This window comes from Buceros rhinoceros, unplaced genomic scaffold (genome assembly GCF_000710305.1).
Source record: "Buceros rhinoceros silvestris isolate BGI_N320 unplaced genomic scaffold, ASM71030v1 scaffold26217, whole genome shotgun sequence".
In the NCBI taxonomy this organism is placed as follows: Eukaryota; Metazoa; Chordata; class Aves; order Bucerotiformes; family Bucerotidae; genus Buceros; species Buceros rhinoceros.
The window spans coordinates 64,077-79,578 of NW_010423279.1; the positions used below are offsets into that span (position 1 = coordinate 64,077).

At 47.7% G+C, this 15,502-nt stretch overlaps 1 protein-coding gene across 1 annotated transcript in view; it reads right to left on the minus strand.

Annotated features, from left to right (window-relative positions):
- The window catches only part of LHPP (phospholysine phosphohistidine inorganic pyrophosphate phosphatase), a gene marked incomplete at its 5' end in the record, with an annotated part of 70,188 nt that extends 61,357 nt beyond the window's left edge, over window positions 1-8,831 (minus strand). Inside the window, 4 exons of the mRNA XM_010140381.1 lie at window positions 4,053-4,145; window positions 4,931-4,994; window positions 7,936-8,089; window positions 8,644-8,831. Of these exons, the coding sequence (XP_010138683.1) occupies window positions 4,053-4,145; window positions 4,931-4,994; window positions 7,936-8,089; window positions 8,644-8,831 (499 nt within the window). The remainder of the gene's footprint in view (window positions 1-4,052; window positions 4,146-4,930; window positions 4,995-7,935; window positions 8,090-8,643) is intronic.
- Window positions 8,832-15,502: the final 6,671 nt, after the last annotated feature.

Consider the following 15,502-nt stretch of genomic DNA (forward strand, 5'->3'; position numbering starts at 1 on the left):
TTAAAGCTTGGAACTCCACTGGGACACTTCACTCTTCTTTCTTAGAGGGAAAATCTTCCCCTGGTGTGGCCGGTAGGTCCTCGGTGCCACCCTCAGGCTCACCTCCCTCTGCTCTCACATGCCACGAGCTCCCACCTGAGACTTGCAGGTGGCAGAACTGGGAATTGTTTAACTACCACCAGTTTATGCACTCCATTGTGACCTGCCATAAGTCCCATTAAAGCAGGACAATTTGCTACAGAGAGAACTTTTTACGATTATATAAAACTACCGGAACCTCAACATTATTTAGGTTTTATTGTAAAGCTGTAAAAATCATCCACTGTTACAGCTGCCTTAAAACATGTGAATTAGGCATTTAAGTAACCTTTAAGATGTGTTATTCTTCGTCATATTACTGAGTCGTAAGATAGCCCTGGTTACCTCCAAGAGGTTTAAATTCCCAATCTATTACAGTAATACCGGCAATCTGTTATTTCTAGGCCATTGAGGAAAGGTTAAAGTGAAAATTGGACTTTGGGGAGTTCCTCCTGTTCTAAGTGCAGGTTGAAAACATTTCGGCAGCAGAAGGCAAAGTCAGGGTCTCGGTAAGAAGCAGTTATCAAGGGAAATGACTGGTGATAACTTTATTGATTAAAGCAGCTGGAGAAATTTAAGAGTCGCCACTGTCCAGCATTACAGTGGTGAGACAGCTTTATTAAAAAGGGTTTTTTCATTAAAAATCAGGTGAAAGAAAATTGCCGCATGTTTGCAACAGTGCAGCTTCTCTGAAACGGTTTAGTGATGGCACAGATTAAATGCATTCCGCAGGGGGGATAAATTACCAGCAAACATCTTATAGAAGGGAAGGCAGGTAAAGCCAGTCCTTGTCCTGTCATTACAAATTCAGAGGAGCAGGAGACAGACTGACACGTTAGCCAGCACCTTTCTGAGGAGCTCACTGAAGCGGGTATGCGGAGTGGTTACCACTGAGCACGATCTGCAAATCCTTCTCAAATCAACACTGAAGCTGCAAGATCGAGCACTCAGAAGTTTAGAACATACAGCAGAATGAGGTAGTTTCATTTTTCCCCATAATGACTATTTTTCCCACAGCTGGAAGCCCAGGTGACTGGTGCCGTTACGGAGCGGTGTCTGCTGCGCCCCTCCTTGGGTAGGCACATACTCCCTTCATCTCAAATCCCTCTGAATACAAAAATTACACCTACGGGCTGCAGACACGTTACTATAACAAACTGATGGCATTTAACACTAGAAACCGTATGGAAAAAAAAATCTCTGGCAAACTATCAAGTTAGTCACTAGGAGCACTATGGCACTACGGCAAACAGCAGAGAAGGAACAAATAAGCTCTGCTGGGGACTCCTACTGCTTTTTGGTACCCAGAACAAACCCTCCTGAAGTCGATGGGAACCACTCACCCTAAGGGACCATTTTTGCCAGCTTGGTGATGCATTAAGTCACATTTGTCTCCTGGAGCAGAAGTTCTGGTGTCCCGTCACATCCCTGTCACGATCCCCTCCCTCAGCGCCACGGGCTGAGGTGGTCCCGGCATACCCCGAGCTGGGCAAAACAGCATCTGGGGACAACAGCATCATCCCACCTATGGAAAAGGGCAAGCGATGCCACTACCAGGGTCACAAGGATTAAAACCCCCAAAAAACTCTCTTCCTTCCTCTGCACGGATGGTTTCTGATATAAGCAGAAAGGAAACGCGAACCTTCACACATGTGATTCAGACAAAAGGTATCCAAGGGCTGAGCTCTGCGGGCTTTTTTTTCTTGGCTGTGTCTCAAATGGATTTTTGGGTTTGTTGGTTGGATGAATGGATTGAATAACTGCTGTGGCCATACCTGGTGGGTGTCATGTCCAGGCTGAGCCTGAAGATAGCAACAAACTGAAGGGAGTACAGAGAAGAGCACCGCAGAGTGTCAGGGTGCAGAGGGACCGAGCCACGGGGGAAGCTGCTGAGAGTGGGTTTAATAAAAGACAATTACTGTAACGATAACAAGAAACACTCAGCTCAAGAAAGACAGGGACCTGCTGGAGTGGGGCCAGAGGAGGGCACAGAGATGATCGGGGTCTGGGACACCAACCCTAAGACAAAAGGCTGAGAGAGCTGAGGGGGTTCAGCCAGGAGAGGAGAAGGCTCCAGAGAGACCTTAGTGCGGCCTGTCAGTGCTGAAAGGGGCTACAGGGAAGATGGGGACAAGCTTTCCAGCAAGGGCTGTTGTGACAGGACAAGGGGTGATGGGTTAAACTGAAAGAGGGAGATTCAGACTAGAGAGAAGGAAGGAATGTTTTATACTCTGGTAAGACAGTGGCCCAGGTTGCCCCGAGAGGTGGGAGCAGCCCCATCCCTGGCCCCATCCCAGGTCAGGTTGGCCCTTGGGGCTCTGAGCCCCCTGCTCTGGGTGCAGATGTCCCTGCTCCCTGCAGGGGGTTGGTCTAGATGACCTTGAAAGGTCCCTTCAACCCAAACCAGTCTGCAATTCTGTGATTCTATGCTAAGTCTAGAGATAATTGGAGGGAGAAAATATCCAGGAAGGCAAGCAGTTATTTTGGTTGTCACCTGGAGTAAAAGTGGAAATAAGGAGTTGCCGTTTCAAAGGGAAGCATCCCGATGAATCGCAGGAAAACCTGCCTGTCCTCGAGGCCTGCTGGGCTGTGAACACTGTCTGCAGGGTACTTACAGAAGCCCAGTTGTTTGGTTCACTGAAAATTACTCCGGACAAAACATTAATAAACGTGGAGCAGGGAACACTCCGGCACGGGGAAGGAGATGGATTAGGTGGCCTACTAGGTCTTTTCCATCTCCCCACTCTATAATAAAGCAAACCCCAAGCACAGATTGAATTACAGGGCCATAATTCCATCTCCAGGCTCTAGGGACCTACAAGCCACCCAAACTTCTCTCCCGTTGTTTGTAATGTCACCAAACCCCCCTGATGGAACTATTACGTTGTAATTCACTGCTGTCTGTGAGTCCTCTCATACTCATCCCGATGTCCTGTGTGACATGACAACAAATCAAGAACGAGGACCCGGGCACAGCTACAGAGAGGGGGAAAAAATGGGCTGTACTAAGCGGGGAACATCACACATTCATCATGTTTCTGGAAAGTGTGATGAATCCAATAACACGGGAGGAGTGTTTGGGTCAGTCAGTGCTTCCTGTTCACCTAAATTAGCAAATATTCTGCCTTTTTTCCCTAAATAAAAGTAGTCAGTGTGACCTCAGGACAGCGTGACATTTTGGCTGCAATTCCACCAGGCTGCAGCCTCCAGTCGCCAAGCGACCGCTGGGCATTGCCTCATCCTGTGAGGCACAACAGCTTCCGTAATTCCTTGGGAATCCTAACTTTTCTTCTCTTTTATTGTTTTCTTTACCCTCCAAATTAAGGGATTTCATAACAGAAATGCACGTTTGTTTGAACTATACGGTTTGGGAGGAAGGTGAATAAGAAAGCACAACACAAGAGGACAAGTAGAAGGAGAAACCATAGTAGAGAACAGGGCATGGAAGAGCCTAAACTGGGTAGAGGTGTGGAAGGCACAAGGCAAAGAGAGACAGACACCGGGAATGGAAAGGGAAGTGGCAGGCAGTCAAAGAGAACCCTCAAAGAGCAGGGAGAATAATGTCACGCCTTTCAGGAGGGTAGGGAGTACAAACAGGGCAGAAGAAATTCAACAGGACCCCACCCATCAGCATTTACCCTCTTGGCTTTTGGCCCTTTTTTTTCTGCTTCATATTAATCCATAAAATGGGCAAACACAGGTGGTTTTTTAACCTCTGAAACATTTTTTCACGATTTTTTCTTTTATTTTTTTTTCTAAATAATTCATATGAAGATCCTGATCATAAAAATTTCTCTGCACACTGGGTCTGGAAAAAAATTGTTGCATATCCACTCAGAGTTTATTATTTTGCCCTGGCCACATTCTCTTCAATCTCTTCTATATCTTCCCGTGAAAGACAGCAAACCAGGCAAAAAGCATTAGTGCACACAGCTCTGTGGCAGACCCAGTGGTCGCAGTGTCGGAAACGTTACCTGCTGTGCTGGAACTCCCAGTTCTGCTAAGGCCGACTCAAAAAACTTTTTTGCTGGTTTTCCCACCACTTCAGCTTGAACATCACAAGCATACTGGAAAAAGAGAGAGACACACACAAAAAAATGCTGATCAGAAAAGGACTTGTTCAAGTTGTTCCAGTGACAAGCCTGAGCTAAAAAGCTCTTATTCTTCTGTAATTAAATATCAGCAGTGAGCTGAGAAGCTGGAATAAATAAGGTCTTTCTAGCTTGTTTCTAGACAACCAGAAGCCTGAACTCATTCTGGGAGGCAAAAGCACTCCCCAAAACTCACATGGACACAAATCAATGAGCGTACATTATATCCGCCATCTCCTGTGCCTGTGTTCTCCCCTACTTCGCTTTATTCTCTGCATTCACGCTGTATTTATTTTTTTTTATCTCCCTGCAGCCCGTAGGTTGGCTTATCTATTGGGTCCTAGTTCTGCACAGGCTTAATCAGGTTTAAAAACAGGATTGCACTGAAGCACCTTGCTGAGTAAGGGCCTTTTGCTGTAAACTGTGAAGGACAAGGGCTGTGTTAACAGCAAACATAAAAACATAGTTTTTCTTGGGTATCTTGCATACAAAATTCCACATTTTTCTTTTCCGACTCCTTCTTTCGAGGGCCTCACTTCCAATCAAGGTACCACGATGGTAAAAGTTCACATTTTAAACAAACTCCTCAAATATGAATGAAGCCAGAAAACACCCGCCTTTAGAATGCAGCGAATGAGTTTCAATTTGTGGAAATTTCCTCCCCCAAGGTGAGTAATTACAGAAGATGACCCATGTTTATACCAGTTACTCTTTTAACAAGGTGCACAGAGCGAGTAAGCATAACGCAAGCTATAAAATACCTCTAATGCCTTCATATATGCTCCAACATCAAGTTTCAGACCATCGGTTTCTTTATAGTAGCGTCTGGAAATGAAAGTGATAAAGTTCCAATGAAAGGGCAGTTAAATACAAAGAAACCACATTTTATTATTTCTGTGCCGATACAGATGTCCATATGGCTGCAACAAAAAGTCAAGTCATCAGAAACTCCGAAGCTTTAATTTAACACCAGGCATTAAGCAGAGGACAGGCTCAGCGCTCCGCAGCGCTGGGGAGAAGATCTCAGACCGGATGCCCATCTGGCATCTGGGACGCAACTCCACTGGTTCAAAGGGATTTCAGCCAGCTTCCATCAGGGATGAACTTGGCCTGGATTTTATTGAGCTGCTCGCAAAGGACAGCAGTTACGCTGCTCCTCCTTTAATCAGCAACGGAGACCCCTTGGCAGATACAAGATGAGGGCTGGCACCCAACAGCAGCTCCAACACCTTCTTCAGGACATCTGGAAGCCAAACAGCTGATCCCCATTGCCTGCCACCAGCCTCCCACGTGAGGAAAGCCAGGGCACAGTTAAAGCTCCCTTGGCCATCGGGACCAGGAAAGCCCTGCAGGCTAAATTTCCTTCCTTCTAAAAATGTTCCTATTGCCACGAAGCCCATGAAATTAGTATCTTTACGGCGGTTTTCTGGAAGAGCAATTCACATTAGCTCAGGTCTTCCAAGCCCTCCTGATCAGAGCACAGACAGGTTTCCATACGACAGGAAAAGAAGGTAGGATGGGCAGTCAGTTAAGATTTTACGCCTTATCCCTCTGCCATTTTCCATTATTCAGCGCAGCCTCCCTTTAAAATGACCACTTGACCTTTGCTAGAACAGCTATTAACCTTCTATAGTCTAGCGTAAACAGCTTAATTTTCTGACAGTGGCATGACAGAAGAAATTACAAAGCCAATTCCCACTCTCAGCCCAAAACAGATGCTAAATGTAAATCACTCCATTTTCAGGAGGAGGGCATTCTGCTTCAGTGCCTCTGACACTTCTGTTTTCTACGGAATGAACTAAAACTTCAACCAAAACCCACCTACCTGCCCAAGGCAGGACCTCGATAAGGTCCACCCAATGCCACTGACTCTGCACGTTAGAAATGAAGCTGGCTCGTGGCTGGGTTTTTGTGTGTGGTCCTTTGCATCAACGAGGCTTTCTCGAGTGAGGTGAACAATTTACCCAAGTGACAAGCACCCTTCTTCGAGTCAGAGAACTTACCTACTGGTAACTCGTTCACAACTCATATTCACATCACCTAACTGATCAATCATTAAAACAAAAACATGCTCATGGTGAAACTTGAGCTCAGAATATCCTTAAATCTGTATTTTTAAATGCAAAATAACGTTTCAAGAAAATAACAGCCGGTCTGTTTAGAGCTGTCTACATCAATGACTCACCAAATACATAAACACACGCACAGGGTAGAACAGCGTTTTTGTATTGATCAGATTGCAAATCTTAAACACGGCTTGATTCTATATTTCATTTTGAAACAAACACAAAACTTGGTTGTTTTATGTACAGGAGCCATTCCGCCACTGGCTCAACATTTTCTCCTTATCCTTCTAACCGAGAAACAGTGTTGTAGGATCAGAGCGTGTCAGGCACGGCGACACGATGGATTTAACTGCTCCTTCCCACTGATATATTCCTCCCAGCTGGATCAATAACCCACAAACTAAGAAGGGGTTTCATGCCCATTACGGTCTATTGAACCACTGAAAAAACCTGTCACTACAGTTTCCTCAAGCTAAACATGCAGAGTCTTCTGTAAGCCCATACATTGCACAACAGATAAGAGAAACTCCTTCAGGGCTGCTGGGATTTGTCATTATTCAGCGCTGGCATTAATAACCTCCTGCTTAAAACCTCACAACACACCTAACTGAATTTTTGGGGGCAAACGTTCAAATTCCTTGACTGGATTTTTCCTGCATGTGAAAGCAGGAGGTCAAAATGCACCTTTAACATTCAGAGAGTAACTAAAAATGCCTTTTGATATTAAAAGTATCAAAAGACATGACTCAACCTGCAGAGATGCTAACGCCGACTTTCAGAGACGGCATCTTTGAGTACCGCTCAAACAGCAAAGAGTCCTTTAGGTCACACAGGCCATCAGCCACACCCAGCGTCACATCTCGGCCACTACCAGCGTGGGCAGGGTCATGGAAGAAGAAACCTGGCTGACTGCTGGCTGAATCGGAGAATTTTTGGCCCAGTGGATTCTGCTCACCATTAGTATCTTCAGGATGCTGGAAGATCAAACTGCATCACAAATCCACACCAGCAGCCCTTTATCCAAGCACGGCCTCTTGCAATTTTTTTGTTTATTTTGGGTTTCTTTCACTACTAAAAATCATTTCTTTTCAGTTCAGACAGGAACTCCCAGCTACAGGCAGCAGTTAAGCCAGCAGTTCTCATCTCTGAGCTCTCAGGAGGGGCAAAGACAAAAAGACACGCAGTGCCTGTAATGCTCCCGGCCTCTTGCAATACTCACTCGCTCAGGGTTTGCACACATCAAAATCCAACCCCTCCAGGATCTCTGTGGGGTTTTAAGGGGCTCTCAGACTTGCTCTTAAAGCAACAGAAGTCCTTTTCCTAGTGGCTTCCAAAACTACAGCTATTTAATTCAGTGATTGCCAGTGCCCTCTGCAAGTCTGCACACGCACAGGACTGAGCTGGGGCTCATCAGGAGCATCCAGACCACCTGCTTTGACCTGTTTCAGCGTAATCGCCTCAGTTTCCCCTCACAGCTCTTACAGAAGTAAGTGACTCAGGAAAGGAGGTGACTGAATTACCCATTGAGGACTCTTCATTGACAGACACCTGAGCAGATCAGCCTCCCAGTGCAGACGCACAGCTCAGAAGTTGGTAGAGTGAATGCCCGCACGATACCTGGCCTCCGTTAAGTGCAAAGACACTGGGGGGAATTAAAACTTGCAGAGACCAGAGGAAGAAACAAACGGTGCTTAACTCACCCGCTTCCAAGGGAGATCAAAACAGGCTTCTCCAGCCCAATCAGAACTCGGAAAGCTTCGTTAAGGTTTGCATAGGTGAACTTTTCTGCTGCATCTCCAATAACCACACAGTTTGGGTTTGCTTTATCAATCTCTGCAAATTCAGGGACAAGACCTACAGAAGGAGGAAAAAAAAAAGTCCACAAATCCCAAATGAAACCATTTCCTACCCTTGCCTTAGCTCCTGCCACCCAGGTCTCCGCTATATTTCAGACTGTTATACCCAGGCACCCAGACCCGCGGCAGACTCCTGAGTAGCTGAATGAAAACATCTAACAGTAAGGGCAGGATCCATCCTTTCTCCACACCCACACCCTACAGAAGAAAACACTTTAATCTTCAAACCACGACAAGCAAGACAATGTAACGTCCTGCCCAAGACCTCACCTATCTCCTCCTCTCTGTCGATAGGCAGCAGAGCCCTCTGTGTGCTTGCTGGACTCTGTGCCTTCCCCGTACCACTGCCGTAACGGAGATCTCGCTCAGGCCAGACCACTAAGGGCTGTTCCACAGTCTCATCACTAAGGAAAAAGCTTTTCCCTGTAGGAAAGCAGCAGCTGGGAGCTCTTCCCTCCACGAGCTGTGGGAATTCACTGCTCTATAGCAAAGGCCCGCATCTCTCTGGGGTGTCCCCCACATGCCCCATCATCTGCCACAGCATTGTCCCACCATCATGCACAAGCAAGTGTGGCCTCAGGCCGCGCTCCTTCAAGATGCGGCAGGCAGCTGGCGCTGGGGCAGTGACTTCAGCCACGGAGATGTCAAAGCCCATGCCCTGGAGCTTCTTCACAAACTTCTCCCGGGTCTCTTGGGTTTCATTAGTGCAGAACTGCAGCTTCAGACCAGACGCTTTGATCCTGTTGAGTAAGAGCGACATAAGGGTTAACCAGACACAGAAAAGGAGCTGAGAGTATCAGCTCTGCTGTCCCACCCTCAACTTGGATAAGTACAATAAAAATGCAGAGGTGATATTCCAGACCAGAAGCAGGATCACTTCCTGTGACCGAGACACCCCTAAAATATTGATCACGGGCACTACAGCCGCAGCTTTCACGTGCAGGGCCCTCGCTATGGCATGGAACCGCCCCTCGGGCGCAGAGAGCCACGCTGAGCGCGGCGATGCCCACCATCCCCAGGACACCACATCCACCAGGCACACTCTTCCTCCACAGATCAAAAAAACCCCCAAATCTGGCTCCTTTGCTTTAAACCTGTCCATGGATGTAGACACACACGACCTGAAGGCACTGCCCAGCCCTGGGCACTGGAGCTGGTGTGATACCACCAGCTACCAGCATTTTAACTTGGATTTTCACCTTCCCACTTACGGATCTCCTGCTGCAGAGATCTCCAGGAGGTACCAGCAAGGGTTTGGACTTTTGCAGGCTCCAGGAAAGAGGCCAGCTAGTTGCAATGATGCTTATATCAACACGGGGCTTCACTTACATTTGGCACTTAATGTCTCGGGTGTTAACCTGAGCTGTGACCTGGTGGGTACTCCTGAAAAATATGGTACTTAACTGGTTCCTTAATAAATGTTTACAGAGAAATGGCTTCTCAAGGGAAGGAAACGTGGCCCCAAGTGCCCAGAGCTGAGGGCATGGCTTCTGTGCACTGGTACTTTGCAGTCTCATGCAAGTCCTCTGCCCCTGAGCGGCTTCCAAGCTGTGGTGACCTCCTGGGGATGTCACAAAAAGGCCTCTTAGTCCAAGGTGAGTTGCCAGCTACTGGGAGAACCCAGGCATTTCAAAGTGGCCGTGGAAAATAGAAAGCATTGCAAACGTATCAAACGCACCAGAAGGAGCATCGCTCAGCTCCTCAAATGTATTAAAATACCTAATTCTTATCACTTCATTGTGAATTTGTCCACGGTTATCTTTTTGTACACAATTATCTCTGCGGACCTAAGTTAATACCGGTTAGATAGCTAGGTAACTTTGGGGCTAGGTTCATAACTTCTTATGAAAATATTATTAGATCCTTTGCAATAGGAGGAAAAAAGACTCGTCTATCAGGAAAGGCCCTGCACTGGTTCTCAAGCCAACAAAGCATGGTGGGTTCCTTTTCTAGGGAAGACAATCCCAACCGACTGGTGCAAACACCGGAGCCACCTCGAGGTAACGCATCCGATGGCGAACTTTCCACCAAAGGATTCTTAGAAATCCAGTCCTGACCCAGCGAGCCCCTTCAGCTCGTTAAACCTGCACGCCAGTGTCTTCTTCAATAATGCCGGTGATTCATTTCTTTCTTATTATTTGTCTTTCCTAATCATCGGTATGTGAATTATCAATTACACTTAGTGGTTAATTGCCCTTCATAAAGATAGCTTCTCTATTTTAAATTAGGCAGTTAATATATTGTAACTAATAGCATCCCCTTGTACATTATAAATATATCTTCATTGATTGGAGCAGCGAATGTGAGATTCACTCACAAGTTAATGAAGCAATTGAGTGAAGAAGTGCAGGGTGTACCCAGGGAATAATTACTGTTAATGAATTATGATGTGACCTTCTCAGAACAATGAACAATCGGTGTGACAGTGGGGTGGCGGTATTCCACATCTGCTATTCGAAACACGGTTTCAGCTGCAGTTAAAAAGCCAAGCAGCGTAATTTGGACACATAACAAACTTTAATAGAGTGTGTCGTGGCTAAAAAAACCTTATTCTAAAGGCAAAGCCTATCTGCACACGCTTAGGGAGAAAACCCTGCGTTCGCCACTGCCTGGAAGCAGACAGTTGTTCAACAAGAATCTATTTTCTCTTTCTAAAGGTCAACAAGATGAATCCAAGAATAATACTAACCGCCACCTTGCCCGGACAAAGGAGCAGCCTGGTGAAAGCAAAGACTCAGTTGTCATGGGTCAGCGCGGTCAAAGCAAAGTCAGTTTTTACAAGTTAAACTTCTCAGAGTTTTAGATGAAAAAGAGAGTTACAGTTCTGAAAGGCTTGACCAAAGAAGCAGCAGTCTGGACGCATGCTGCTTCACGCCTTCGTGGCCGCCAGCAATTACCACCTCAGCAGAGGATCAGGTGAGGGCTACGAAGAGTTAGACCAAGCTGGTCAGAAAATGGGCATCCTCTGGTGAAACACGAAAAGACCTCTCAGAAATATCCTGAAACACTGAAGAAAAGAACAGTCATCAAGAACTCCAGGGAAGTCATCTACAAAAATACCTTCTCGATGAAAAGCCACCTTTTCCTTCAAAGTTAGCGGCTCTAGGAAGACCCTCGCCAGCTCGCCACCTAATCCTCGTACAGTAGAGCCCCGCTCACTGGTAGGCGCATGATCCTACACCCTCTGGGACAAACCCATCCCTTGATGCTCAGCACAGGGACCAGCAGCAGAGCCTGCAGGTCTGCACGCACCAGCAAACGACTCTCAACTCAGAGCTGAAATAATCAGGGAGAGCTTTGACCCCTAGCTCTACATGGGGGAAATCCTGGCTCCACTTGTGACACTCTCCTTCAGTTTCCATGGTCAGGAGGAACTCCGAGACACCTCAAAGGTCTCTGTCTAACAGAGGGAAGATGCTTTGCACAGCAAGTCAGCACTGCTGCTAAAGTGGCCAGAGGAATGGGAAATCTCGAGTTACTGAGCTGTCCCAGCCACTGGTGTTCACGCTTTAGGAAGCACGTGCAGAGCAAGTTCCTACTAATTCTAGTGCTGGCAAGCGTGGGGGTGTTAGGAGAAGAACAAAGAACAAAACTTATAATGGGATGCCTTATAAGATAAAGAGCGAGGGATTAGATACCTGCAGCAGTTCAGCAGAATGAGGCAAAAGCAGATGAAACGCACAATCCACACGTTACCAAGATTTCCAGCGAATTACAGATTTATCAGCATCTCCATCACAGAATGCAGGCACCCCCAGGAAACCCAGCCAGCCAGGGCTTCGGCTGACCCCCATACCTGGCAGCCGTGATAAAGATCCCACTCAAACTCCAGCAGCCCCAGAAATCCGTCCTGATCAGGGTGCGAGCCGAGCACACGGACAGGCTGCACTGGGCTGCAGGGGCTCTGCGTGGTCCAGGGAGCTGCAGACCCCCCGAGGCCACCTCTCGCTCCCCACTGGGAGCCATCGGCAGTCTCACCATCACTGACCCCCATCCCTGGCAGCCGTGATAAAGATCCCACTCAAACTCCAGCAGCCCCAGAAATCCGTCCTGATCAGGGTGCGAGCCGAGCACACGGACAGGCTGCACTGGGCTGCAGGGGCTCTGCGTGGTCCAGGGAGCTGCAGACCCCCCGAGGCCACCTCTCGCTCCCCACTGGGAGCCATCGGCAGTCTCACCATCACACCAATCCGCTCTGTTTCCAACGTGAAGAGACCTTTCAGGGTGTCACAACTGGCAAACTCAGCTAATAGCACCTCTGTGGCAAAAGAAACCTCTCAGAGCTCCTCTCGGAGGGGACAGCAGAGTGTGGAGGGCAGCAGGGAGCAGATGAAGGGTCTGGCCGTGCTGGCAGAGCGAGCACCAGCTGCCCAGGAGTTGCCGTGGCACGCAGGCGCTGAAGCAAAGGAACAAGCCACAAAAGAAACTTCCAAGCCCAGAACTGTGAGTGGACAGACAAGCACCGAACTAACCCACCAACTGAGGAGACTTTCTCTAAGCCTCACCAGAGGAGGGGTTTAAGCCCACTCCAGATCAAAACAACCCCTCCATCAGCCGAAGAATCCTAACTCTAGAACCGGGGCACCCACCCGGCTCCCGGCACCCGGCCGTGAGCACACGTACAGGGGAGAGATGGAAATGAGGTTTTTCATTTCAGCCCCGAGCTGCCCCTCACGCTATGCCAGCTCTCTGAACTGACCTTTACCTCGTTCTGTCGGAGCAGGACACGATGCTGAGTGACAATGTCCCACCATGCAATTACCGTGCGTCAGATGAGCCGGTCCCTTACAAATCACCTCGAACTTTACACATCTGCTGGCTGTCAGCATCTGCCAGGCTCACTCACCCGAAAATAATGAAAAAACTCTCATTATTGTTCCATAACAGGTAAAGTGTTAGGACGATTATTAGACATCCTGACTGACCTTGCACAGACTTAACCAACTGCCCTTGCCAACCTTTACGGGCAGCCTGTGGGCACATAAAACATAAAAACTATTCTTTCAGATGATGTAGAGGTTGTAACGCCAGCAGGAAAAGAAACAGCCCTGGAATCTAGGCTGGAAGCCATCACTCCTTAAATTCACATGGTCCTGCCCGTGGCAGAAGCAACTTCAGGCTGAACTTCAGACTTCCCACCTTTGGCCACTCTGCTGCAGCGAAGGTTCTTCTCAAGGAGTCCTGCCCGCAGCCGGCAGGTCCTGCGCAGATGGGCAGAGAGCGGAACCCGGGAAGAGGCAACAAGCCTGAGCCTGGCGAGTGTCCAACGCCAACTTCAAAGGGGTTTGGAAGAGCGCTGGTTATGAGAATTCCAGAACTGGCTTTTTATCCTGCTCTTGGTTTTTCAGAGTGTTTTTTTCTAATTTAAAATAAAAGAAAGCGAGCTAAGCACTCTTTTTTTCATCAGCAGGTGAATTTTGGTGTGCTTCAGTGTAAACTTGTCAGCACTCTAATACCATCTCTGAAACGCAGGGGAGATAACGGTACCGGAAAGTTATCCACCTGCAACCGAACGAAAAGTAAACCCAGGACTTGGGCAGGAAAGCCGTCCTCCCGTCGGGCAGGGCTAAGGTTTGCTTATGGGCCTCTGCAAGGGCCACGTAAATTATCTCCTGTCAAGAGGAGATGAAGCCAAGCCAAGAAAAAAACCCAGCATAATGGTCAAAAGTAGGAATGACTTGTTTAGTTTCAAGGTCAATGCAGAAGAGCTTGAAAAGAGCAGAAATCTATCCCACTTCTTCAGCCTACCTGGTCGACAGAGAACCACGGCGTATGATGGGGTTTCAGCCAGCATCTAAGTCACCCTCAAAGCGCCAAATTAAAAGGGGTTTTACAAAGAGAGCAGTGCCAGACCTCCCCCATCTGCACAGCGGTGGGTAAAATTTCACCCAGCCCACGAAACGGGGAGCGATGAGGGCGAAGGGAGGTATCAAAATCTTTATCCACTGCCCAGTAACAGGATGTTTCTCCACTGCCGATGAAAGCCTCCACGGCCGGCTCTGCTCCAGCAGGTCACCCACTGCTGGAGCACCGTGGGCAAACCCCTCTCCCAGCCCCCACCATGACCAGGTTACACCTTGAAGTGTCTGACTGGTACCTTTATGAATTAACGCAAATCCCTGGTGCAGGCTTTTCCCAGGAGAAGCTCCCGCTGCCAAAGCACAGCACCTGAGAGGATGCCAAAGGGTTTTCCAGCTCAGCGCTGGCTGAGAGCAATAACACCTTCTTGGGTCCAACTTGGGAAATGCCTGTGTGGGGGGACCGCATTTGCTCTGCTTTATGTGCCCTCTGCTTAAAAAAAGTGAGTTTATGGCGACAACATATTCTGCATTCTCACTGAACTTCCTGGTGTTCTGCTCAGCGGGTGCGACGAGATCGGAGGGCAGTAGACACAACACCCCTGCCTTGCTTTCTGCTTGTCCCGTCTCCATCCTGGTGTCCAAACATTCCCGTTCCTCTAATTTCTGCCGTCCTCACGCTACATCCAATCTGTTTAAGTCCTGCTGTCGCATCTCTGACACTGTTTTGTCCCCTCATCCCCTGGTGTTTCCATTCCCTGATGCCCTGTGTACAGCTGAGCCCCTAAAAGCGCTGGTGCTCCAGCTCTCTGCTCCGTACAGCAGGGCTGGCCTGACGAATCCTTACCTACAGCACTTTTTGGCCCCGCTCCCTCTTGCATTCTTGTGTCTGAAACTCATCTCTACATCTGCTGCCTCACGATCACCATTTCCTCTCCAGACCCCTCACCTCTCTCTATATATAGAAGCGGGTAATTTGGAGGGAATCCAAAGGAGGGACGGCAAAAGGGATTAAAAACCATCGGAGGACGTTACCTTCAAACAGGGAGGGAGGCAGATTAACAGGCACATACGAAGGAGCCACAGGACAAGTTATTTAAGGGTGGGGAAGGGTGAAATAAGAAAAGGCACCGTCACAAAACTAAAGACTCTGGAAACACCACTTTGTGATGCTATTTGACAGCAAAAATTGGGGGAAAAAAAATCACTACTGCAGTTCAAAGTAAACTTCAAAACCCTACCACCACCTTTATTTAGGTATTTCAAAGGCTGCCTGTCTCTGACCACCAAATACAGCTGGATACCAGAATTACTGAACAAATTGATGCCATAAATCATATTCCACCTGCCTGAGCAGAAGGGTAGATATTGTCTACCCTTCTACAGTGAAATCTAGATTAAGTATTTAATAAAAATAATACGTGTTTGGAAGTGACTAAGCACAAAGCAGAATAGAAGAAAAATCTTTATGTCACGTTCAGTAACAAAATGCCTTATTCAAGCTTAGAGGTGTGTTTTGTAACACGATTAAACTCTGGTGGACTTCAAATTCTTGGTAACTCTCCAGTTTGAGGCTGTCAAGAAAAAAAGCTGAATTCTGGGGATTCAGCAGG